Below are 26667 nucleotides of genomic sequence, written 5' to 3'. Positions count from 1 at the left end.
ACTATGGAAGAGTGGGTAAAACTTAAATGGCACCATGACTGGCGTGGCGGCTGGCCGGCAGCGTTGGAGTGAGGGGACGGCGGCCGCGGCTGCCTGCTCTCTCTTCTGCGCAACCTCAGTAGCTCGCAACTAAATACTCGTTAATTCCAACCCTGTTAATTTGGAAATAGGGATGAGTGCTGTCGGCGCGGTTTCAGCCAACGCCCATAAAAGGCTGTGACCTCGGACGGGCACTATGGGTTAAACTTTTTTTTTTTTTTGCGATAGCCATCTATCCTTCCACCCATCAGTCGTCAATGGAAGCATGCACGCGAGTTAGCCCGTGAGTCAGCCGCGATCATGACGCCGGCTTTTAGCACCGTTCGTTCCGATGATTGGAGTGGCAGATGATTGGAGTGGCAGTATACGGCGCCGCCCGCCCCAGCATGAGCGAACGTACTGAAAAGGAGGCTTGCACAACCGGACAAGTGCTGGCACTTTGCCAAGCTCGCTTTCCTCCCCCCTGCCGGAGCTAAAGTCAAAAGATAAACACGCCGTTATCCCTGCGCAGCATCTTGGCGCACTGCCAAGAAATGAGTTGTGGATGGTGACGGCGCCAAACGGAGGGACGCGCTAACGACTGACGCATTTATTATTATTACTTTTTTTTTTTTTTTTTTTTTAAGATTCATAGGCACGAACGTGACTGGGTGGGTTCATTATGCGAGCGAGTTCGTTACGCGACTAAATACGGTGCATTTACCGTAATACAAATGGTTTTGGTCAGTTTTTTTGAGGCCATTCGATAATTTGAACATCGGATAATTCGAACTTTTTTCCCGGTCCCGTGAAGTTTGAATTAACAAGCTTTTACTGTATCTAAAGAACAGCTACAAACTCTTCGTTTCTGCTGTATCCAAGTTTTGCTGAGCATTCATTAAGTTACTGGAATGACGATTTTGTTGGCAAACTGTGGTTTGGAAATCATTCCATGACTAACTTTCTGCTGCCTGATAGTCTTTATCTTTACTTTGGAGTACAGACATGGTCTTTTCAAGTCACGGAAAAATCAAAACAGCGATGGCATGCAGAATGTGCACCAGTCGCAATACCTTCATTATCAGACTAACAGCATTGTAACTGTTCATTTCTCTCATTTCGTCAGGGCGTGGATGTTATGGACTCCAAGCCTGCTGACACGAGCCGTTCTGCAACGCCTTTGAAAGCCGAGGCTGCTACCTCTACCAGTGCCACTGTGACAGATGCCACTCCGGCATCTGCTCGGCGGCCCCCTGTGTCACGAACGTCTCGACGGTCATCATCACTGCGGGAGCTGCGAACCAAGAAGCTGGAATCGCGGTGCTCCGAGCTGGAGGACCAGCTGAGGGCGCGTGATCGTGAGCTGGGCCAGCTGAGGAGCACTCCACATGGAACGCCAAGCTTCCTTGTCAGAGGTCTGCCCAACGACGAAGTGCTTGTGAGGTCACTCGAGGCCCTTGAGACGTTCCTCTCTGTGAGTGTAGAAAAGTTGAATGGGTTGAAGGAACGGCTGCGGAAGACTGCGGAAGAAGGTGTGGCAGCGAGTGCAGAAAGCCTGCGGCACGTCTGGGGAGAGCTGGAGGCCCTGATTTCAGAGAACAGCCGCAGGGTTGAAGCTACCACGCGGGCGCTGCGGCGCTCAGCGGCCATGGAGACAGAAGGGAAGCTGGCAAGAGCAGCAGAGGAGGCTTGGGTTCTCCGGCGTGAGCTCAAGAGGTCGCAGGATGCCTTCGATGACCTTGAACTTCGCTGCCTTGCCCTCAAACGAGATGCCAAGAATGCAGAGGAGATGCATACCTCACAGCTGGCACTCATGACTGCACGCATTGATGACCTCACGGCCAAGCTCGCCCTTTCAGAAAAGGCACAGCGGCAGTTGAGGCAAAGGCTGGCTCGTGCCGATTCTAAGCAGGAGAAGCGGCGACTCTCGCTCAAAGGCAAAGAGGCGGCTGCTGCGGCCGCGGCAGCAGCTGCGAGCCCTTCAAAAGAGCTCGAAGTCAAATTGACTCACCTGGAACACAAGCTTGCGCTCCTTGAAGAGGCTTTCCAGGGCCCGGTGAACGAGGCCGCTTCAGATGCATCTGCGCCAGATGAGCTCACGGCCGACACACCCACGGGCCGGAGGTCATCACTGGACAGCCTCTCGGGTGACCAGCAGAGTCTGCTGCTTCGGGTTCAGCTCATGGACCAGAGGCTTCAGTCTGCACTGGAGCAGCCAAAACCAATGGCGCGCCCTCGGATATGCCTTCAAACGGAAGCTCCTGATGGGCATGGGGTTGTCGATGGGTGGAGCAGCTTATCTCTGGCAACAAGTGTCACAGACCTTCGTCTCCCCGAGCACGGTGGTGAGGCTCCTCCAGCAAGCTACAAGGAGTGCCTAGAATCCTTGGACTCGCGACTTGATTCGCTCCTTGGGTGGCTGCACGAAGCAATGACATCGCTCCGTGAGGCAGGTGTAATGGGATCCTTCCCAAAGGCTTTTGTTGACCGGATAGGGACCAGGGACTCAGAAGGGGACCACAAGGAGCGCTTGGCCAGGAACCTATCACTGTTGCAAGACATCGGGTCAAAGCTGACTGTCGCTGCTGGTTTCAATGCCCATTTTTTCGGAAACATGGCCACGCATCTTAGAGAGACATCGCTCGTCCTGTTCGCATTTGAGGAAAGGCTTGACCAAGTGGCTTGCTCACATGACCTCAGGCTAGTCACCTCTGAAAACGACAAGTCGTGGGACCCGCTGGCAGAGGAAACAGTGGGTCGCTGCCAGACACTCGGGGAGCACGAAAGTGCACGAGACGCGGAGGTCATCGCTACCGAGATCGAGGAGCTGTCATCACGCCTCAAGTCACTGGGTGGTGCACTGGAGCGCTTCAACAAGAGCCGGCAAATACTCGTCCTGCGGCGGCTGTCCGAGTGCCTCGACATCCACCCGACCTCGGACCTTGAGCCAGACGCTCTTCAGAATGTGACTGAGCAGGAAGCCGTGCTGGGCGCAGTCATGGAGGCATTGGCAGCTGCACGCACTCACGTGAGTGACAGCCTCTGCCAGAGCTTGTGCTCAACCTCAGGGACCATTTCGGCAGCTGCAGCAAAGAAGGCATCATTGCTGAGGCAGCTCGAGGGTGCCATGCGAGAGGAGTTTTTGAAAGTGCGTGCAGAACTGCGGACATCGTGTCTGTCAGAGCTGGAGAGCTACTGCTCTGCAAACCTTCCCCGTGACGTTCTCAACAGGGAGTTGGTTCCTGTTGTCCGTGACCTTGCAACGGCAAACTTCGTTGCAGCTGTTCTCCGAGCTTACGTGCCGCATATCGAAGAAGTGGTTCGGCACTGTGAAAAGGCGCTTCACAGAGATGGGCAGACTGCTGTCTCGCATCCTGCTGAGGCAGAAGTTGGCGAAATGGCCCAAGAGCTGTGCGATGGGGCGATGGCGCTTGTCGAGGGAGCTCCATCTCTGCTGCGGTTGTGGTTGACGCAGTGCCTGGTGGTGGAAGATCTGTGTGGGGCTGAGCTACACGCAGCAGGAGCTTGCGTGAACTCAACTGCGGACGTGACTGATGCGTTGCAGCGACTGGGTGCCAGGCTGCACGAAGAACGAGAAGGTCACAGGCAGCGAGTGCTGGCACTTCAGGACCGTCTGGATGCCACTCAGAGGGACTGCGAGCGTCTGCTTAAGGTGTGTACGTTGTCAGGTTGTGAAGGTGGCTATGAGGTGGCTAGCGCAAGGTTTTGGAATGCAGTGGAAGCTCGGCAGTATGATTCACACAGAGTAGCGATAAGTACTCATACAGTAAAAGCTAATTAATTTGAACTTCACTGGACCGGGAAAAAAATTCGAATTACCGGATGGCCTCGAAAAACTGACAAGAACCATTTGCATAACGATAAATTTACTGTATTTACTCATGTAACGATCCCCTCTCATAATGAACTCACCCCTACATGCTGTTGCCACTGAGGATATGTTAAAAAAAACAAATAAGGTTGTTGGTTGTTGCATCCCTCTGTTTTGCACCATTGCCATCACATTTCACAGCACATTTCTTGGCAGTGCACTCAGATGCCGCGCTGCTGTAACATCATGGCATGTTACCTTTCGACGTTAGCTCTAGCGGGATGGAGGGGGGGTCCGGCGCTCGTCCGGCTTTGAAGCCTCGTTTTCATTATGTTCGCTTTAATGTGCCATGTTTGTTGCGGGTGCCGTCTACTGCCACACAGTCATAAAAGGCCTTTTGAAGTGAACGATGCTAAAAGCCGGCATCATGATCGAGGCCAACCGCTTGCTTTCGTTGATGACTGATGGGTGGAAGGGTGGACAACTGCCGCAAAAAAAAGAAATTCTGCGTAATGATTTCGTTTTTTTATTTGGAGACCCATATCGCCTGTCTGATGTCATAGCCTTTCATGGCTGTTGCCTGGGGCTGCGCTGACAGAAATACTTCATCATCATCATCAGCCTGACTGTACCCACTGCAGGGCGAAGGCCTCTCCCATATTTCTGCAATTAACCCGGTTCTGTGCTAGCTGCATCCACTTCACCCCTACGAACTTCTTAACCTCGTCCGCCCACCAGACAGAAATACTTATCCATATTTAAATTTAACGGGGGTCAAATTAACGAGTATTTAGTTGCAAGTTTCGGAGGTTCACCGCAAGAGAAGAGCAGCCAGCCGCCGCTAACCCCTACCCACTGGCGCCGCGCAGGTCATGGCGACTAATCATAACAATTAACCAGAACTCGGTAATTATGTTTTTAATTAACCCATTTGGATGGTCGGTGAAAAGGGCAAGTTCGAGGCCATTGACTGTATGATGTCATAAAATTTTTTGAAAAGACGAAAACATTTTTTAATGTTTTTTTTATTAGGACCCTGCAGTGCAATGATATCCAGCATTTTTCTCTGCAAAAAACCATTACAGAGTGCATTAGACATGCCTAAAGCTCAGTGGAAATGGCATGTCCACTGATGACATAACTACTGTGTCCAGTTCAAGCTGCGTGTGCTATCGAGCCACGTGATGGTCACTGTTTTCCTTCGCTGCTTTGTGTAGGGAAAAGAAAAGCCATTGTCGACTTCATAGTCATAATTTTTCTATCAGCGACGGAGTGGAAAAAAGCGCATCCCATGGCACAGTAGGACAGGCAGGTCGAAATTGGTTCTGTAATCTGTGCAACATGTCAACAGCGGATGTGCTAAATCCACCAAGCTTCCTGCACATCTCATGCGCTCAGTTTAGGTTTTGTGGACAAAAGAGTGCTTGATTTTCTTGTATTGCCAGGCATTACAAATTCATTCTTTATTCATGTTATAAACCAATATTGAATCCTTGTCCATGGCTTTGAACTCGCTGTTTGCACTAAACATCGAGCTTAAAGTTAGTTAGCTAACTCTGTAATTATATATATGTCATTATAGTAAATTATATTTGCTGATGCTGAGAGTTCATTTCCTGAAAATGTTTTTTTTTTCTCTTTTAAACTCCATGTTCAGGGTATCTTTAATGTGTTCGCTTAAACACCCGTTATGTTGACTGACAGTTTCATCTTGCTGCTCAAGCTAATTCAAGATTTTTACAGAGCTGAAACATGATAAGCATTGTGCCAGGTATGCCAGTGGTTGATAACATATCATGCTGGTTATTATGTTGTGCAAACCGTGGTGTTTCAAAATGAACTCTGTATCTGTGTGATGAAAAGCATAGGATTCTGTGACACTGTCTATCGGAAATCTTAGCACTCCTTAGTGGGCTTAGGAACTAACAACTCTGATTGGCTTTAACCATCTTGCATTCTCTGAGAGCTGCTTTCACTTCCATGTGAGGTAATAATGCACCTGAGGTAAGATGGAGTGCACCATGGGGCAAAAGGCATTTTCAAAGTGGGGTCGAGTTGGTTGGACATTATGTTAAAACAGCGCTAGAAACACAGACAGATGGGAAGACAAACACATTGCGCTGAACTGACAACTGAGGTTATATTCATGAAGCATGTTAATATACACAGAGAGTGATAGAAAGTGAACAACCAGATCCATCGGGAGACATAAAATGTCACCTTCTCCCATCCAAAAAAGCCCATTCCTTCGCATGAAGTATTAGGGAAGTGCTGCTTACACATGTTTCTTTACCGTCTGTGATGTTTACTGGCTCAATAATTTCTCTTGCTGCTTGGTCTCGGTTTCGGCTTATTACTTCCATCTTTTGGAAACACTGTTCACACTTGCAGTCCTGTTAATGGTAAACAAGATTCCTGTCCCTTTTCTGTTCTAAATTATTCTCGTGGTCACGAATCCTATCATTTAATTAACCAGCACCTCGTTTGACCAAAGTATGCCCTTCCACATGTCAACGAAATCCTATACACAACTGCTCTTTCGCATGCAACCGCAGGGGCTTTGTATTTCTTTTTACACCCACTGACGTTCCTTCCTGGGAAGATTATTATTTTGCACAACTTTTCCAACTTGTCTGGTGCGGAAAAGACCACCTTTCTTTGCACCCGAGCGCCAACTCTCTTCAAGTTATGTGGCAGTTATGTCGCAAGCATTATGTTACAAGAAGTTATGTTACAAGCGTCAGCCAACTCAGTGCAACGTCTCTGGGCCAATATTTTAGCTGAGCTAATGTCGGCACAGTTCCCCACATACAATTCGATATGTATTAATAATGAGAGCACTGTTCTTGTTGATGGGCAGGCACGTAGAATTATGCATGGCATGTGGAAATGGGGCTTATAGGTTGCCCTGAAGACAACTTTCTTTTGACAGTTCTGTTAATCGTCTTGCATTGTGCACTTGAGATACGGAACGATCTTTGTGGGCCACTATGCCTATGCCGAAATTCTTTTGGCTGCACATATCGAAACTGAAATCAGTGCGAAGTTCTCCACTATTGTGCATTTTTCTTTCTTTCACTGCTCCCCCTTATCTCAAGGTGGGGTTGAGGTGTCTGTCGAGATATGTGACATGTGTTACGCCCTTTCCGTAGTCGTGAGGCGCTGTTTCGTCCCCACGGCATTCTTTCTGTGGCCATGGCCCATCCGAATAACATTTCTTTTTGGTACCTAGGAGCAGTACAGACCAAGAGACTTTTGCAATGTAGGTATGGGAACTGTAATCCTGATTGTGCACTGTTGAGAAAGTGTGGATTCAGTGGATTTCCTAGGAGGCACAGTGCGAAATTTGGTGTTGGCATTGCAGTCTGGTTGTGCCACCTGCCGAGGCCTGCGGGAGCAAGCGAAGGCATTAGCACAGCGCACGGCTGAGCTGGAGCGTGCGGCCCGCGAGGGCACCCTGTGCGAGCGCTGCCCCACGCAGCAGGAGCAGCTGAAACGTCTCGCTCAGGAGCATGCCTGTGAGCTGGCCGAACGCGAGGCTGCAGCCCGGGAGGAACTGCAGGGAAGGGTGCGCTGCCAGGTGGGTGTGCATGACGCGGTTCTGCGTGAAAGGCAGTGTCGAGAAAAGCTCTGTGTGGACCCCTCATCTTGTTTGCTGACTCTGTGAAAAAACAAAAAGGTTACCTTTGTATCGGCTGGGGCGGCTGTAACGAAGGGAGCCAATACTCAGTTGATCGTTACCATGACCGAAGGCTGACTGGTGTTTATTGGACGAATGCACATATTTGTATGCTTGGTTGACTTGACACAAGACAGCCGATAGACAAGCACACATGTAACTACATAGTCAATTCACAAAACCGAAACAAAAACAAAACTCTCTTTGCTGTGAGCAGCAAACCGTACCTGTATTTACCTGACTACACATTTGCCTGTGTTTTTCACGTTCCCAGCGGCATGTTTCTACTTAATCGCGTACATGCACCCTTTTTGTAGGAGGCCAACCACCATAGGGAAGTTCAGCAGCTAGAGGCAGAGTTGCAGGCAGCAAAAAGCCAGTTGCAGCGTCTTCAGGTGAGGAGTGCACCATTTCAGTTTTTCTTTACCAGTTTGTTCTGCATTGTTTTTAATGTGTCCATCATGCACACCTCTGGCCCCAGGAGGAGCAGGAGGAGCGCATTGGCAGCCTGCGGGAATTGTACCAGCAGAAGCTCTCCCAGGGACTGGAGGCTGTCGATGCCGAGGCAGTGCGGATGCGGTGCCGCCCAGAGATGGAACAGCTCAAGGTATGCAACGCGGCTCAGTGCACTGCAGTCTTGACATCCAGTGCGGCTTGTCTATAAAAACCTACGTCTTGCCTCTTGTGAGCTAAAGAATCGAGGAAATTGTGGCAGTACCGTTTGCAATGTCCTTGGGAGAAGAAAGCCGAGGTGTTTTTCTGTTCTGCAATATGCTAAACACATGCTTTTGACTGTCAGTGCCCATGCTTTTCTGGCAATTTTGCACTGCAGTCTTCTTCTAGCTGTGCATTGAATTATTGTTGTCATCATTATCTACAATGGTACTCTAATGGAAATCTCTGTCGAAAGCCTAGTACGGGTTCATGGCAGCCCTGTTGTGTGCCTGCTATGCTCAGCGCCTTTGTGAGAAAGGCCTGGCAGCTCTGGAGGCTTCGCACGGTCGGCTGGTGGCTCAGCTGCAGGAGCGACATCAGGCGGAGATAGACCGGCTACGGGCTGAGCGGGACCGCGCGCTCGCCGAGGAGACCAAGGCGACTCTGGCCGGTGAGTCAGCTGCCTTGCTGTGCGAGATTGGGGAGGTTGTGTATGGGCTTCACACCTTTCACGTGCTCCAAAGAAGTGCATCTAGTGTACGCATGAGTGAGTGTTGTAAATGCTGATGTCTAACATAAATGAGGTGATGATGCAAGTTGAGCTGTAGCTTCCATGGGGTACCTAGGTTATTTCTGTCATGTATGTGTCTACTGAAAATCTCACGGTTTTCCTCCCCTGCTTGTGCCTGCAGCTCTCAACGCAATGCAGAGAGCTCATCAAGAGGAGCTGCACCGGGAGATCTCTAACTTCAAGGAGGACTATGCGCAGCAGATGCGCCATGGCTTGGACACCGAATGCCTGCGCAGGGAGCACCAGTGCGTATAGCGTACACACACGTATAGTATATGCACTCTCCTCTCAACAGTCTTTGCTCCCCTTCACCCTTATGCAGAGGTCGGGACATAGGAGCCCAGAGAGGTCCCTTTCCTGCCTCAGAGTGTTTATCAAAATTTTGAGGACAGACTAAAGAAGGACCAACTGGCACGTTGAGTAGAGATGTTTTCGTTCCCACATTTCTGCGAAAATATCTCCGATAGAGCAGTTCAGTTTAGTTGAGTTACGCGTAGAGATCTCCTACAAACCTTTAAAAAAAAAAGAAAATAAGACTGTGCGAAATTAGCTGCCCTGCCTCTGAGAGTTTGCTGAAAAGGGTTTGCAGCCAGTCATCCTGTAGAGCCAGTTTGATAAGCTTTTTCCTCATACCATTAGTCATTCTTCTACCACAGGCCGGCCATGCTTGCTGTGCTTTGCTATACCAACCCAATCACTCTGACAACTGTGTGCTGGCAGTGTGCCTGTGTGCCACTTCTCTTGTCAATAGAAAGCACTTGGACACAACCCACTGCAGCAGTCCAGTGACGCTGTGGTATCGAGTCTGATGACTAGAGCTCAATTCCAGCCATGGCAACCACATTTTGATAAAAAAACGAAAACTCCTTGGTGTGCCCTGCAATATTGGAACACATTAACTCTTTCGGGACCGCCCGAAAAGAAGGCAATTGTGATACAACTTGGAAAATATTTTTTTATTCAATGACATTTTCTGCTAGCTTGTTGTAACATATATTGTTATGCAGCTAAATGAACGCACTTTCACGAGAAAAAAATTGAGATGCCTTAAAAATATACATGATATCACAAAAAAATCTTAAAATATAACTTTTCTTCTTAAAAAAACATAAAAAAGAAGGAAATTCTTGAATACGGAAATAAAAAAGAGTAATAAAAATATTTCAGAATATACAAAATGTGATACAATGCCTCTTTTCTAACTTCAAGACAAAAAAAAGTGGGAGGCTTATGTACAACATTTTTTTTGTGTGTGCTTTCTTGCACCACTTCTCACCGCTCAATTCTGAGCACGGTCCCTGTGCCACTCAAGAAAACAGTTGCGGGCCGCATTGAAGCACAGATGTACGCTGCATTTACTGCAGAAAACAGTAGTTTTGACCTCGGTTTTGGTCTGTTCATAGCATAGTTTGCAATTTTTTCTCTTCTCCACTTTTTGCGGCTCATGGAGCGGGTGTTCTGCAGAAGGCGGTGGAGGAGCGCAAGCTGTCTTGGCACCTTCAAGATGGAGAAGCTGCTGCACCAGCTCTTCCCTAAAAGCTAAATGGTCAAATGAGGCGTTTCTTCTCAGCTCAGGGATTTCTGGATGAAGTTTGCGGTATGCTTGGAACAAAATAAAACTGTTGACACATGCGATGTCAATGCAGTGGAAGAACAGGGTTTTCCACCAGCGGACGCTACGCATCAGAACATTATAATATCCGATCATCTGATCCGATTTGTCCACTCCTAGCATTCCGGCATTGTAATCATGAATAAGCATTGGTTTTGGTACAGATATCTGGGTCCACATACTTCCGCTTCTCTCCCTCCTTTTTGCGGTGACGCTTTTGTTGGCAGTGTGAATGGTACTCATCATATTGACAACACGCCGGTCTTTCCACTGAAGGTATAAAATGCTTTGGTCACGCATCCATCGAATGTCGCCACGACAAGCTTTTTTTTCCCATCGTGCGTCTTTTAGCTCGGCAGGGAATCCTCGGCGATCTTTTCTTGTTGTCCCACAAGCCAATGTTCGTCGGTCGAGGAGGTGAGCGAACAGGTGTGTAGAAGTATAGAAATTATCCATAAAAATTTTGTAGCCCTGATCCAAATATTTGGCACATAGCTGACAAACTACGTCGAAAGCTAACCCGTGGGGCCCTGGCTGCTCACGTTTGCCTGTGTAAACTGCAAACTGTACAGTATACCCGGTGTCGGGGTCAGCGAGGACCCACAGCTTGTAGCCCCACTTCGTCACTTTATCTTTTATATATTGCCGTATTACCGAGCGTCCTTTTGATTTTACCATGCGCTCATCCACAGAGAGGTCTCGATGTGGCTGGAAAAGCTTCGCCGACACTTCGTTTACGTGTTGAATCAGCCAATAGACGAACCGAAGCTTTCCTTTTGAGAGCTGACTGACGTTGTCCAAGTCTCCGACATGCAGCATCGCAAGCAGTGCGATAAAGCGGCGCCGTGGCATAATCCGTGGCGGAAGAAGACCGCTGTACATGTTTCCCACGTTCCAGTAAAGCTTCAGTCGCGGCACTTTCACGATCCCCATGTAGGTAACGAGGCCAATAAACTTGAGCATCTCACTTGGAGCGACTTCTTCCCAAGAGCCGTCGGGACGGGCATGCGTCGGCTTCTCCAAAATCTTTGTCCAGGCATATTTATTACTATTGTCACAAATAGTCTGAATGACCTCGGCCGAGAAAAAAAGAAAAAAAAAGTCCAAGGCAGTCAGAAATTTCTTTTGTGCGCTTCTCAGTGCCATGCCCACATCTTCAGTCAAGTACACACCAGGTTCTCTCCTGGGCGAAAACTCTATACGTTTCTGCGCCGGCGGCAGGAGATCATTCCCGTAAGTTGTGGAAACCCTACAAAACAGAGATAAAATAGTGAGAACATGCAGCGATCACGCATACCTACTCAACAGCAAGTGGAAAGCAAAACTATGCTCACCTTCGGCAACTAGTTGACGGTCCAGGTTGTCCAGAGTCGCTCTCCGAGCTGAAATCACAGCTTGAAAAGTCGTCTTCTGACTCTTCGCTGCTTGATTCCTCAAAGAAATCCGCAGTAGAAGCGGCTGAATCGCGCGACTGACGCTTTTTTTTTTTCGCGGCCTGACGCGAGGTTGACGCCATGGTTCTCAATCTGCGCCGCTGCCGCGCCAAAGATTAAAATCTCTCCCGCGTCGCCGCCTGCCGTGAAAAAGGCAAACTACACCAAAACCGAAAGTTTAGATACTAGACTACTCACTAGATGGCGACACGTGTTCCAATGAACGGATATTTGAGCTTCAAAAGCGCGCGCGATTTGATCGTGCATTTTTACACGATGGCCTATGGCGCGGTCCCGAAAGAGTTAAGTATCTGAGGCAGCCTCCATTAATCTGGAGCCCTCCACAACGCTGTCCCTTGTGGTCCATATGTTGCTTGAGGACTGTAAACCCCACAGTTTGAAATTTACAATTGCCACACATCCTGACTGGGAAACTTTTGTCAGTTAATAGTAACACAAGATCAGATCCCGCTGGCAGCAGTTGCAGTGTCAGCCTCTGTAGATTGTGATCATATTTCCTGGTGTGGCCTGCGAGGACTTGGAGTGCGTTCAGTACGTGCTGCCTCTCCTCATCTCGCGGTGTGTGTGGTGCAGGGAAGAGCGGGAACACATCAAGCAGGAGATCCTGTCCCTGTCGGAGAAGTATTCGCTCAAGTGCCTCGAGAAGGCTTCACTCGAGGAACGGCTGCAGAGGGCTGGGCAGCAGCTGCAGGAGGCCAACTACCAGGTGGGCTCTCTCTCGATTCTGCACGCATCTTACACATGGCATAGCCTGCTGTACATAGAGCGGATGTATTTGCTCTGTAGTGTTCGATGAGCGGCAGATAGTATCTACCAGGTGCCTGTGCCTGGCAAGGCTCTATGTGCTCAAAAAAAAAAAAAAATAATAATAGGTAATTTGTACGCACATCAGTTACGCTGAAGGAGTATAGAGTTACACACTGTGTACACACTTGTTCACTATTGCTTGCTCGATAAACAATTGGTAACATGAGAGCAAAACTAATGATGATTTCTAGGGTGTGCACATGCTGGAATCCCAAACTTTAGGACCACTGACAGTTCAGCTTACCGCTAGTCAGATGGGCATTATGCAATTGCAGAAGGCAGAATGAAACAATTTTTTTTTTTTTCACTTTTGATCTCCATTGGCTTTCACTGTTGTTCTTGCTATAATTTTGCTTTATTGCTTTGTGCGTTTGCGACTGTATGTTGTGGACAACTAAATACAAAGCCGTTGTAGTGATGGGGGGGGGGGGGGTGGGATGTTGGTGGCATAGCAAGGGCTACTACGAGTTTGAGGACCGACTTTTGCTCAGCAGTATGCGATGATTGTAAACTTTGGCCAGTAGTAGGTAAGGCATTCTTGCAATAAATTTTCTGTTTGGGTTGTACTTATTTTTTGTGCTTGGTTAATTCAATTATTTTTCATGGTCGTAATGACTTAGAATTACTGAGGTTTCGCTTTATAGCTAAACGGCCACAGCACAGGGGCAAACAACCAGCCAGCTGATGCTTTGTGATAATGTATAATTGAATTTCTTCGTTGGTACTATGAAAGCAAAAAGCACGGAAGCAAAAACTTAGTGTTTATTCTGCAGTTGCATTTGGGCATTGCCCTGGGAGCTGTGCATTGGCATTCGCTAATTCTTGCCTGCACATTGAGCAGAGAGGGATCGAAGTCCGGCCATGCAGGGTTCCTTAACATCCGTCTCCCTGTTGTGGTTTCCCATGCTTAGAAAGATTGAGAACCCATGTGCTTGGTAGTTAGAAAGTGCTCTATACCTTGCTACTCAGCAAAGGGAGCTTTTATTTCAAACTGAAATGCAGCTTGTAACAAGCCCGTAGCTGAGTATAAAATGTGCACAAATCCAGTGGCTTATCATTTTCTTGACACTTGATCCATTGTTGTGTCGCAGGTGCTGGACCTATTGGCCAGGAACAAGCAGTTGGCATCACATCTGGGCATGCAAATTCTTCAGCGCGAGCAGGCAGTCTTGACAGACAGCTCTCCCGAGGCCCTCGAGGTATGTGCTGGCTTGAACAAAGATGCTACTTGAGCCTAAAATAAAAGTTGCAGCTCTTCCTCTCTCTTTCTTTGCTGAAAAAACAGCAACAACAAGAAAATGTAACCTCCCTAAGGAAGAGTGCCATAAAAACCCTTGTAATAATATATGAGGTTTTTTGCAGACTTCACCGTGCCAAATTTCATCCTCATATTATTACAGGTCCTAACACTTTTCAGCCTGAATTCGCAGTTCCATTTGTTTCTCTAGTGCTGTCATCAGTTTTAGTGAAAGGAGGCGCTGCGTAGCGGTGCTGTCTGTTAGATGTTTCAGCACCATCAAACCATGCTGACATTGTAGTGATCATGCCTTACTTACTCAGTGTGATTGCGCAAGTTGTATCTTGCTTGATGGCTGGACGAAGAAAGTAGTATGTGACTGCTTTTAAAGGAAAAGTGATTGTAGTTGTCGAAACCAGTCGACAGTTGTGCCGCACGACAGTGGTTTAGCGCAAATGAGGGCGGCATTTGTGGCTAGAGGGAACAAGAGGAATCCCTTCATGTATGCCGCGACCTGCGAACAACTTAGGGAGAAGGGCATTCTATAAATATACTATAAGGCAAGGGGTGTCATTCCATATGCGCCACGCTGCATTTTCTTTACGTTGACACCCGTGAGTCTCATAGAAGCTCCCGGAAAGCTATGAAGCGCCGCTTGTGGCCTCTTAGTGGCGCATGATATTGCTTTGATAGTCTATTAGGACACTACTGCATCTTGATGTGCCCTTAACACTAACAATCTATGGATTCCAGGCAAGCTTCTGTGAGAACAAAGCGAAATGCGAAGAAGACGTGGGTCACAGTAATGCTGTCCTGAATGGCAGATGGTTGCAAGGTTCTGCCTGTTGCAGTTTTCAAATGGAAGGCCTTGCCAAAACAGGATAAGTTTTCAAAATTGTCATTGTCTGGTGTCAAAACAAAGGCTGGATGAATGAGGCAGTGGTGCTGGATTGTATCGAGTCTATGTAGTGTCGGCAGCCCAGAGCACTGTGGGGGCTGACATCGCTGCTAGTGCTGGGCACTTCTCTCTGTCACCTGGTGCACTCTTTGAAGCAAATGCTGCAGCAGTCTGGCACTGAGCTTGTTATAATGCCAGGAGGAATGACATCCCCACTGCAACTGTTTGACATAAGCCCTTTAAAGGCAGCATCAAGCACTGCTATATGGAAAGGAAGTGGTTGGGAGAGCCCGAAGTGACTGCTACCAGATGGCTGAAACGAGCCTTTCCAGCAAAGCTTTGGACATTGATTGCTGGCGTTTGGACCGGTATCCCCGAGGAGCTGATCAGTCGCACGTTCAAGAAATGTGCGATCTCGAATCCACTCGATAGCACTGAAGATTCGTTTCTGCAGGAGGATGTCTCCAACAAGGGACTCTCGGATGAAAGTGCAAAGGAAGCCGGCGATTCCTAAAGCGTTCTCAAAATTTCACCTGTACTATAATATACAGGTTCGTATTATATGTGGGATTTTACGGTAATACTCTTCAGGATACACCATTGAGCAGCAGTTGATGACTGAGCTCTGTGGTGGTAGTGAGCCTTTCTGGCTCACTTGTTGATCATACATGCATGCATTGTGGGTGTGCAATTCGAGTTTGACCTTTTGCTGGCATCCTGTCATTATTCAGATAAAAATTTTTGAAATGAGATGAAGTTTAATTGCTTGCATGTCTCATCCATTAAAGGGACAGAAGAGTGATCAAAATATGTAATGGGATTATGGTGGAAATGAAAAGATATTGCCTCATATGGTATAGATACAGCGCTATAATGTCCAAGAAACAAACAGTTATAATATTAATTTGGCACTGAAAGTCGTATGAAAACGACTGTGTCACCGTCACCTCTTGCGGCGAAATGCTGCTGTAGCACCCCTCACGCCGCTCTCTTATCGCAAGCCACGACACGGTGCTGGACAAAGAAGAAGAGGTTGGCACTAGGTGCCTCCAGTGCGAGCAGCGCAATAAAAAAACCAGTTCGAACCGGAACGCTGTCGGAGCTGGTTATTCCTCGTCTTAGCTCCGACATATCTGGTGACTCTGCATTGACCACGCAACCCCGCCCTCCTACATGGATTTCACTTGCTCTTTCACCAGCCAGCGACCCGCCTCAGGACGGTCGGCATAACGGCACTTCGTTGGCCGCAATTTCAATCAGTCAGCCTGTCACCATTTTGGCTCAACAGCCCTCATTCCTGACTACTCCAGATTGAGGCGCATTTCCACTTGCGGCGTATCACCAGCCAGGAGACTAAGTTCCTCCATCTCGTGTCCTTCCTGCCTCCTGACGTTGCCGAGGAATTAGCGGACATCATTGCCTCGCCGGGCACGGCCCGACCTTTTGACACGTTGAAAGCGGCTCTCGTTGACCGCAAATCAGCGTCCCAGCACCACCGACTCCAGCAGCTTCTCACCGCTACAGAACTCTGTGATAGCCGTCCTTGGCAGCTCCTCTGTCGCATGCGACAGCTGCTTCGAGACACCTCCTTGGGGCTGGACAGTTTACTACGTGAGCTGTTTCTCCAGTGACTTCCCCAGAACATGGTCCTCGTCCTCACGGCTGCGGACCGTGTTGTATATGATTCAAGCTACGGCAGCGTCAGCGCCATGACTGCTCTGCCCTCCACTACTACCACAGCCTCCCAGCTTGTGAGCATAGAAGAGCGACTGGATGACCTCGTGCCTCTGCCACGCTATTCTCCGCCGAGGTTCCAGCTCTGCCGCCACTCTCAGGCACCGCTGCCTTCGCCGGAACTCCAACCATTTGAAGCATGGCAAGACTCCTCCTCCTCCTCGGCTGTGTGCTGTTCCCACTGTATTTTCGGCAGCTCTGCCTGCAAGTGTACCCACCCGTGCTCTTCGTCGGGAAATGCTGCGACCGGCCACTGACGGCAGCAAGTGGTACTGGTGCATGGACATGCCGCCTATTTTATGTTTTGGACAAGATTGCTGGCGCTTGCTTCCTCGTTCACACGGGAGCACAGGTCAGTGTAATACAAGCGGCTTGGGCAGATCGCCGTCGCAATGAACCGACCTTCCCGCTCCAAGCAATAAAAAACTCCCCTATCCGCACGTACGGCGAATGGTCTCTTACACTTAACCTCGGATTGCTCCAGACGTTCCGCTGGATTTTCATCATCGCCGATGTCTCGCAAGCTGTTTTCTGCGCTGATTTCCTCAGTTTCTTAACCTCACTGTCGATATGCAGGCTCATCGCCTCACCGATTTCAGCACGAAACTCTGTCAACTATTTACTTTCCACCTCTTCGGTGACAGGTCTTAGAGTTCTTGTCCCTGCTTCGCCGTACGGGAAAATCCTTGCCGATTTCCCAACATCATGAAGCCGTACTCCAGAGAGTCACCGGTGAAAGACTCATCACTCACTACATCGTGACCTCTGGACCACTTGTGTTTACTCACTCTTGCCGCCTGCTTGGAGAACACTTCGCTGTCGCTCGCCGTGAGTTTCAACACGTGCTTGAACTCTGCATTGTGCGTTTTTCCTCCAGCAACTGGGCATCGCCACTCCACATGGTGTGCCAGAGAAAGATCCGGGTGACTGGAGGCCACGTGGAGATTACCGCGCCCTCAATGCTCACATTTTACCAGACCGCTATCCACTTCTTCACACTTTACCATACCGCTATCCACTTCCTCATATACAGAACTTCTCATCAAATTTGGCTGACTGCACAATCTTCTCTAAGATTGATATAGCGAAGGCTTACCATCAAATCCCCTTGGAGCCCGCTGATATTCCGAACCTGGCCATTACCACACCATTCGGCCTCTTTGAGTATGTGAGGATGTCTTTTGGATTGCGTAACGCTGCACAGACTTCTCAGCGAACTATAAACGAGGTTACGCGACGCGAGGCCTCAACTTCGTTTTCGCCTACATCGATGATCTCCTCGTCGCAAGCTTCTCTGAGAATGAACACACAGCTCCCCTGCGCGCCCTTTTCCAATTCCTTGATGAATACAGCCTCGTTATCAATCCAGACAAGTGCCTTTTCGGCGTCGCTACAAATGAGTTTCTAGGCCATCTTGTCACTCCACAGGGTATCCGGCCTCTCAACAGCAAAGTAAAGGCCGTTCAAAGTTTTCCACTCCCTACATCACTTAAGGAGCTCAGAGAATTCTTGGGCCTTCCGAACTTTCACCGCAACTTTCTACCCAAGTGTGCCAATTCCCTGAAGCCGCTAACCGACTTTTTGGCTCCCAGAAAAGATCCAGCTGCACCATTTGAGTGGACTGACAACACTGCTGCGAAGAAGGCGCTTGTAGACGCCACTTTGCTAATACATCCTGTTCTTGACGCTCGCCTGTGTCTTGTCACTGATGGATTTAGCATTGCAGTCTGCGTACTACTTGAGCAGCACATCTCTAGCTGGCAGTCTCTCGATTTTTTCTCACAAAAGCTAAAGCCACCAGAGGCTAAATACAGCACCTTCGGTCGAGAAATCCTCGCGGTGTACCTCGCCATCAAGCACTTCCGCCAATTCCTGGAGGGTCGGGACTTTCGCATCGTCACAGACCATAAGCCCTTGACGTTTGCCTTCCAACAGAATTACCGTATTTACTCGCATAATGATCGCACTTTTTTTTTTTTAAATACTGACGCAAATTTCGGGGTGCGATCATTACGCGGGGTAAATTTTCTACAAAAAAGTTTTGAGCACCGAAAACGCAAACAAGTTGCAGGTCAGACGTCTTAGAACATATATCTCGATTACAACCAAAAATAAAAGCTGAGTAAGGCTTACCTTCGCAATAAACACGCACATTAAGCATCACATGGAGTGCACAATGCCCATTTATTTTTTTCGTCAGTACTCTAATCAAAGTCTGAATCCTCGCCATCCTCGCTTTCACTGCTGCACGACTCATCGGAAACGGCAGTGTCATCGCTGGGAGCATCTTCACAATCCCACAGGAAGTCATCTTCCGTTCCATGGAAGTGATGGAAGTCTATCACTTTGCTTTCATACGCGGCTGGGAGCCGCTGGCACAACGACGTCCGCCGCCTCAGGGAAAGTCCATTCCGTCGCATAAAGCGAGTCGTCCAACCGGAGCTAGCGCGGAAATCCTTTGCGGTGATTCCCAGCTTCCTGGCAGTTGTGCGCGCCTGCGTCTGTATCATTTCTAATGACACTGCACAACCATCCTTGCGCAGGTCCCTCACATATTCTAGGACCGCCTCCTCAACATGAGGGAACTTGCCCGTTTTGGGTCCACGGAAAGCCCGCCGTGTCTTGTTCGTAGCCATCAGCTTCTCGCGCTGCTTCTTCCAATAGCGTATCCTCATTTCGTCCACGCCGAAATGCCTACCAGCAGCGCGGTTGCCATGCTCCAGTGCATAGTCGACAGCCTTGAGCTTGAACGCGGCGGTGTAACTGGCATACCGCCCCATGGTGAAATGGCGTAAACTCGCACAAAAACACAAAGCACGCTACGACGCTGCCGAATTGCAAAATGGCGAACGCCGCAAAGCATGGAATCATGGGAACTCCAACGTTACTAGACTAGGTTGGGAACTCGTTGGAATGCATTCGCTGCGGGATGACTGCAGATCAACCACCAGGCGGCTCCATGTTCGGGGTGCGATCATTACGCGGGGAATTTAAAAAATGGAATTTTGACCTCAAAATTCAGGGGTGCGATCATTACGCGAGTGCGATCATTATGCGAGTAAATACGGTAGAGCACCTACACTGAATGCGAGATTCGCCAACTGTCCTTTATCTCAGAGTTTACAGTGGATCTCATCTCCATGGACCGGAAAATGCTGCTGCTGATGCACTTTTCTGTGTCAGTGCCATGACATCCGACTCATCAGAGGACATGGAGGAGTTAGCAGTTGCACAACGCAACGACCCACAGCTGCATCGCCTTCGTTGCTTGTCCACGTCCCTGTCCTTCGCTGAATGTTTGCTGTTGTTTTCCTCCACGTTGATTACGTGCGAGACATCCACTGGTGTTCCGCGCCCCTACGTAACTTTGGCTTTCCGTCGTGCCATATTTGACGAATTGCACCACATGAGCCACCCTGGTATTTGTGCCACACAGAAGCCGGTCACACCGCGCTTCCTTTGGCCTAGCATGATTGCCGATGTTGGTTGCTGGACATGAACCTGCCTTCAATGTCAGCGTGTGAAAGTTCAACGGCATACCATCACGCCTGCCCCTCCTTTTCGGCCTCCTGATGCGGGGTTCTCCCACGTCCACATAGACATTGTTGGACCTCTTCCGTCATCACATGGGCCTCGTACCTGCTCACATGTGTGGATTGTTTCACCCGCTGGCTCGGGGTTATACCCATTCCTGACACTGCGGCAGAGACAGTTGCTACGGTCTTCATGGTCGGCTGGATGTCTCATTTCTGCTGCCGTCTGTCGTCACCACCGACCGCGGCTGCCAGTTTCAGTCTGCCCTGTTCACAGCCCTTGCTGACATCCTGGGCGTCCGTCAGAAGTTCGGCGAATGGCATGGTGGAACGTCTTCATCGCCAACTCGGGGCTTCCCTTACCACTTATCAACCGAGGGAACGCTGGTTCGACTAGCTTTCCCTCCTTTTGGGCATCCGCTCAGCACTGAAATATGACTTTGGCTGCTCATCTGCTGAGCTGGTCTATGGCATTCCCCTGCGACTTCCTGGGGAATTCTTCTCTTCGTCGTCCCTTTTGTTCATCCATGATGCTTCACCCTGCCTCTGGGACCTCCGGAACACATTTCGACACATCATTCCGGTCATCCTTGCTAATCGGCGCCCTCAATTCGTGTTTGTGAGCCAGGATGTGACTCCTGTAGCCATGTTTTCGTTCGCCATGACAATGTTCGTCCTCCCATAACACAGGCTTACAACGGACCGTTCCGTGTGCTCCAGCATGCGACGGAAACATTCACCTTAGACATCAGCGGTCGTGAAGATGTTGTGTCTGCTGACAGGCTGAAACCTTCCTATATTGCCACTCCTCCAAATATGACCCCTCAACTCACTCTCGCTTTGACTCTGCTGACTCTGCCACCAAGCTCGTCCGCTGCATGGACTGATCCCGTGGCTTCCGCTCTATGCGGGGGAGCCCTTAGCACCCCTCGCGCCACGCTGTTATCGCAACCCACGGCACGGCGCTGGACAAAGAAAAGGTTGGCACTAGGCCCCTCAACGCAAGCAGTGCAATAAAAAGACAGTTAGAACCCGAATGCTGTCGGAGCTGGTTATTCCTCGTCTTAGCTCCAACACTGTAATTTTCACTGCAAAAGCTTTGAAAACTGCTCGCGTTGCTCTATTATATATTTTGCATCCTCTCTGCCGCGCCCCTCAGCAAAAACTAGCCTCCTTTCGCATTGCCTATGGTGTGCTATAAGCGTTTTTCACTAGATGGCGCCAAAGTGTTTTGAATACAGTAAACCCTCGTTAACATGAAATTTTTCCACGGCGCGCCTTCACCTCTCTTAGGTGCTATGTATTAGCTCCCGTTTATCCCGAAGTATTTCTCGGGCGTAATGCGGATATTTAGAAATTTTTACCGGAAGGACCGAAGGTAAAGGTCATTACCGAAATGTGATACGGGCTTCGAGCGAGCGCTTTGTTCCTATACTAAGTGCCGAATGCGGTCACGTTCAAAGAGCGAATACAAAATTCCTACGGACGCAGCCGTTTTTTGCTTTGGGAGCAGTCACGTGAGCGCCACTCGCGCGCAGGGGCTGATGGGTCTTATCGGGCAAACGGTTCGGCATGGTTCGCTCAGCTGTCCTTCGCACGTGCATACCGGTTAGTGATTGTGTGGTTTCGTCGCGCTATGTGCACGAAGCGTTGACTTTGATTTTTGTTGTGTATGTAGTGTCCGCAACGGACGACGATGTCCCGCCCTAAGCAGTGCAAGTCTCTGACGCTGGAAAGAAAAGTCGCCTTAATCAAGGAAGTAGACAAAGGAGGAAAGTGAAAAACAAGCATCGCCAAAGAATTTGACATCCTATTGTCGACGCTCTTGACAGTATTAAAGAACAGGCAAAAGGGATTGGACGACTTCGAGCAAAGCTTCTCAAGCAAGCGGCCTCAAAATTCCCAGAGATAGAAGCAGCACTGATGTTGTGGCTCCAGAATGTCAGGAGAAAAGGCCGATTCTGGCATTGCAGATGGGCCGCATGGACTTCAATTGTAGCAATGGCTGATTTGAATGGTTTAAGAAGAGAAACAACGTTGCCTCGAAGACAGTCGACGGCAAGAGCGGCACCGCTGCTGACAACTGGCGGAACCACCGCCTCGCTGAGCTACAAAAGGCTTACGCGGACAAGGATATCTTCAATCTTGACGAAACAGCACTCTTTCTATAAGATGCTGCCTAGCCGCACATACATGCCCAAGGGAGAAGTGTGCACAGGCGCTAAGTAGCGCAAAGACAGGATAACAATACCTTTCGGAGCAAACTCCATCGGCGATGAAAAGCTGCCGCTGCTTATTATCGGAAAGTCGCAAAATCCACAGTGCCTTCGAAATGCATGGCTGCTGAGAGACGTGACCTACTGCACCAATAAAACGGCCTGGATGACTGCGGCACTCTTTGAACAGTACGTACGTGCTCTTGATCGCAAAATAGCGAAGGACGGTAGGAAAGTGTTGTTCGAGGTGGACAACTGCCTTGGCCACGGAAAAATCAACAACTTGGAGGCAGTGACGCTGGAGTTCCTGCCTGCGAATATGACGTCCGTGCTCCAGCCGATGGACCAAGGAGTCGTTGAGGTTGCTCGCAAATTTTATAGAAAGAGCCTCCTGCACCGAATTTTGTATTCTTACGACAGCGGTAAGAAGTACAAAATAGATATACTGGGTGCAGTCCACCTGATCGCTGAAGCCTGGCGACAAGTCCGGCCACTAACAATTGTGAATTGCTTCCCGCACGCTGGCTTTTTGCACAGCGAGAGATCGCTCGAACCCTTCATGCTCGAACCAGACAGTGACAAGTTTAGTGATTGTGATAAACTCTTTGATGAAGTTCGCGAAGCTACTGGCTGCGCCGGCGATGCCGAAATCAACATCACTTTTGAAGAATATGCGCTATATGAAGCGGACGTTTCTGTTGCCGGAATGCTGTCCGACGCCGATGTTGTTGAAATGACAGGCAACGAAGGTGGTGATCAGGTTGATGACGAAGAGCCTAGAGAAGTGCCCACGACTCCAGAAACAAGGAACCTCCTACGCATGCTCCGCAACAAAGTTGAATGCAGCGGCGGCGGCCGACGGCTCATGCTATGCGTTCAGCAGCTCGAAGACGCTTTTGTCAGGCCGAGTGCCAACGCGAAGCAGACAAGCATTACCCAGTTTTTCGTGCCAAAATAATAAAGTTCAGTTTTTTCCTGAGAATTCTGCATTTATTATATAAAAGCTCCCTTTGTGTAGTGGAGTGTCGACGGGCCGAGGGCTACCAAAGAATTTCCGCTCGTCGCTGTTGCGCTCAAGTTCTGGGCATGGTTCTGGGCTTTTAGAAAATAGTTACTCAATTTCTGTTCTCTTTTTTTTTTTTTTTTTTTTGCGAGCGAAGTTTGTTTTTTTAGTCCGGTTTGAGTGAAGAGCGACAGGCGTTGGCGGCGGCATCGCGCGACTGATGGCCAGAGACTGTCGCCAGAAATTTTCGGAATTTTTCTTAATTAGAAACTCCGCTTACCTCGAAATTTTTCCCGGATTGTACAACTCCGTGTCAACGAGGGTTTACTGTATTCTGGATGAAGCGGTGACCATGGCTCACTAAAACTTTCATCGATAATGTGTGTTACAGTGTTGTAACACCCTTCATGCTAATACATATGTACTAAACAACATCTAATTACTGTCTGGCGGGAGAAATTACATTAGTTTTCGGTGCATCACTCTTGTCGTTATCGCGGTTGCTACTCATGGTTTCCAGCATCAGACTACATAAAAACAGGTGCATGCATTGACCTAAAAATTTTCAGTAAAATTTTTCTACTGCGCTTCTGACAAAACCGTTACGGAATCGACCACTCGAGACAGGAAGCTGTACATTGTGGCTAAAAACATTGGACGCTTAGAGTGCAGTGTTCTGTTCCTTTAATGCAAAGGATGAATTGCAGTGGTGAGAATGCTGCACCAAGTGTATTAAACCTGGCTGGTACAAATGGGTGGACGTTGGATGACATCACATCAATGCTACTCCAGCAGCCAAGAACCATGGTGGATGGGAGTTGAAAAGGCAGCCACCTGATGTGCACAACCCTGGTTTATCCTCTCTATGTGACACATGAAAGATGACCGGCAGAATCAAAGCTTGCCTTTGTAGCTCTCTACCTTCTATTAGTGTGAAGTGTGCATGTATTTTACATATCTGCCTCGATGATAGCGTCAGCATTGTTTGCAACAAGCATGATGAAAGCATATATGCAATCAATGAATTGCTTTCAAGGGACCTAAATAATGCTGGTTCTGGTCCTGCTGTGTTATCAGGTTTTCCAATAGGGTTAAAGGACTATAGACACTTAATTTTTGAGTTCGTGTTTTAACATTTGTAATGATGCGTAGGACATTACTGTACATGGATCATCGCATCACATTCGCCTACGACTGCTGAATAATTTGTGATCTAATTTCTTTTATCACCTGTTTCGGTTTCAACAGCCGAGCGATGGCTGTGACCTTCGCAGTCTTGGTCATGCGAGGGATGAAAACACAGCGATATAAACATTGCTGTGTCACTTGAATTCACTGCAATGACAAAGTCAGCCTGTCTCAAGGACAGGAATCACTACAAGTGAAGAATGAGCGATTATATCATTGCTTTTTCATGCTGCACATCAAAACATGATTGTGACATCACAGCCATCTTTCAGCTGTCCAAACCGAAACTAGTGAGAAAAGAAAAATCAATTATAAATTATTTAGCAGTTCAGTTCAGTCATTCAGTCGTGTCCGACTCTTCGTGACCCTATGGACCATGTCACGCCACGCTTTCCGGTCTCTCACTATCTTCCTAACATCACATAACTTCATCTGCAGTGCCTCGAGGATGCCATCTAACCATCGCATTCGCTGCCTACCCCTTCTCCGGCGACCCTCAACCTTTCCCAACATCAAATCTTTCTCCAGCGACTCCTCTCTTCTCATCAGATGACCAAAGTAGCTGAGCTTTTAACTTTAGAATTTGACCCTCTAATGAACAGTCAGTGTTTATGGTCGACAATATCGACTGATTTGATCTTCTGGCCGTCCAAGGAACTCTCAAGAGTCTCCACCAGCACCACAATTCAAACGCGTCAATTCTTCGGCGGTCAGCCTTTTTTCACAGTCCAACTCTCGCATCCATACATCACAACTGGAAAGACCATAGCACGAGTTAAACGGATCTTGGTTGGCAGACTAATGTCTCTGCTCTTTACTAGGCGGTTAAGGCTAACCATTGCTCTCTTTCCCAGAAGCAGGAGTCTCCTAATTTCATGGCTGCAGTCTCCTTCCGAGGTAATCTTGGAGCCCAAGAAGAGAAAATCTGTCACAGCTTCCACTTCTTGTCCATTGATGCTCCAGGACTTGATAGGGCAAGACGCCATGATCTTTGTCTTTTTAATGTTCAGTTTAAGCCCAAAGTTCTCACTCTCTTCTTGTACGTGCATCAGAAGTCTCGACTCCCACTTCACTTTCTGCCATTAAAGTGGTATCATCCGCATATCTAAGGTTGTTGATACGTTTTCCAGCAATATTCACTCCAGCTGAAGACTCGTCCAGACCGGCCTTCCTCATGATGCACTCTGCATATAGGTTAAATAGGCAGGGCGACAGTATGCAGCCTTGCCTCACTCCTTTCTCAATCGGAAACCAATCAGTAAGACCATGCCCAGTTCTGACTGTGGCCTCTTGTCCTTCATACAGGTTCCTGAGGAGACAGATGAGGTGAATTGGAACTCCCATCACTTGGAGAGCTTGCCACAATCTGCTGTGATCTACGCAGTCAAACGCTTTCGCATAATCAATAAAGCAGAAGTAGATGGGTTTCTGGAACTCTTGCTTTTTCCATGATCCAGCGAAGGTTGGCAATCTGGTCTCTAGTTCCTCTGCCCTTGCGAAACCCAGCTTGCACGTTCGGAAGCTCCCGATCCACATACTGCTGCAGCCTTCCTTGGAGGATTTTCAACATCACCTTGCTAGGATGCAAAATAAGCGCGATCGTGCGGTAGTTGGAACAATCTTTGGCACTGCCTTTCTTTGGAATGGGGATGTAAACTGACCTCCTCCAATCCTGTGGCCACTGCAGGGTTGTCCAAATCTTCTGACATAATGTATGCAGAATGTTAACAGCGTCATGGTTGAGGTTTTGAAGCAACTCAGCTGGAATGCCATCAATTCCGCTAGCTTTGTTCTTAGCAAGGCTGGCTAAGGCCCATTCAACTTCACTCTTCAGGATGCCTGGCTCGAGATCAGTAATCACAACCGTCTTATGTTGGGTTTGCACATTCGGGTCCTTCTTGTACAGTTCTGTGTATTCCTGACACCTCTTCTTTTTCTCTGAGGCTTCAGTGAGGTCCTTGCCTCGTTTGTCCTTTATCACGCCCAGCTTAGCACAGAAGCTTCCTTTGATACCTTTGATTGTCTTATACAGAGCTCTTGTGTTCCTTAATTGGCTATTGTCCTCAACTGCTTGGCACTGTATGTTCAGGAAGGCATTCTTATCTCTCCTTGCTATTTTCTGAAAATCCGCATTGAGAACCTTGTATTTTCTCTTTCCCTTATAACTTTTGCCATCCTCCTTTCCTCAGCTATTTGCAAAGCCTCTTCAGATAACCAGTTTGCTTTCTTGA

The 26667-nt window shown here is 48.6% G+C and overlaps 1 protein-coding gene across 1 annotated transcript in view; it reads left to right on the top strand.

The window, feature by feature from the left end:
- The window catches only part of osp (myosin phosphatase Rho interacting protein outspread), a 183299-nt gene that overhangs the window by 128256 nt on the left and 28376 nt on the right, over positions 1 to 26667 (top strand). The window contains exons 14-21 of the mRNA XM_084603580.1: positions 1145 to 3691; positions 7215 to 7430; positions 7847 to 7924; positions 8011 to 8136; positions 8487 to 8634; positions 8876 to 8999; positions 12394 to 12526; positions 13719 to 13826. Of these exons, the coding sequence (XP_084459706.1) occupies positions 1145 to 3691; positions 7215 to 7430; positions 7847 to 7924; positions 8011 to 8136; positions 8487 to 8634; positions 8876 to 8999; positions 12394 to 12526; positions 13719 to 13826 (3480 nt within the window). The remainder of the gene's footprint in view (positions 1 to 1144; positions 3692 to 7214; positions 7431 to 7846; positions 7925 to 8010; positions 8137 to 8486; positions 8635 to 8875; positions 9000 to 12393; positions 12527 to 13718; positions 13827 to 26667) is intronic.

The sequence above is a fragment of the Amblyomma maculatum genome, chromosome 5 (assembly GCF_055883805.1).
Source record: "Amblyomma maculatum isolate TAMU_Amacu chromosome 5, ASM5588380v1, whole genome shotgun sequence".
NCBI classification, from domain to species: domain Eukaryota; kingdom Metazoa; phylum Arthropoda; class Arachnida; order Ixodida; family Ixodidae; genus Amblyomma; species Amblyomma maculatum.
The sequence above is the reverse complement of the archived record's forward strand: the minus strand, read 5'-3'. Positions and strand labels throughout refer to the sequence as shown.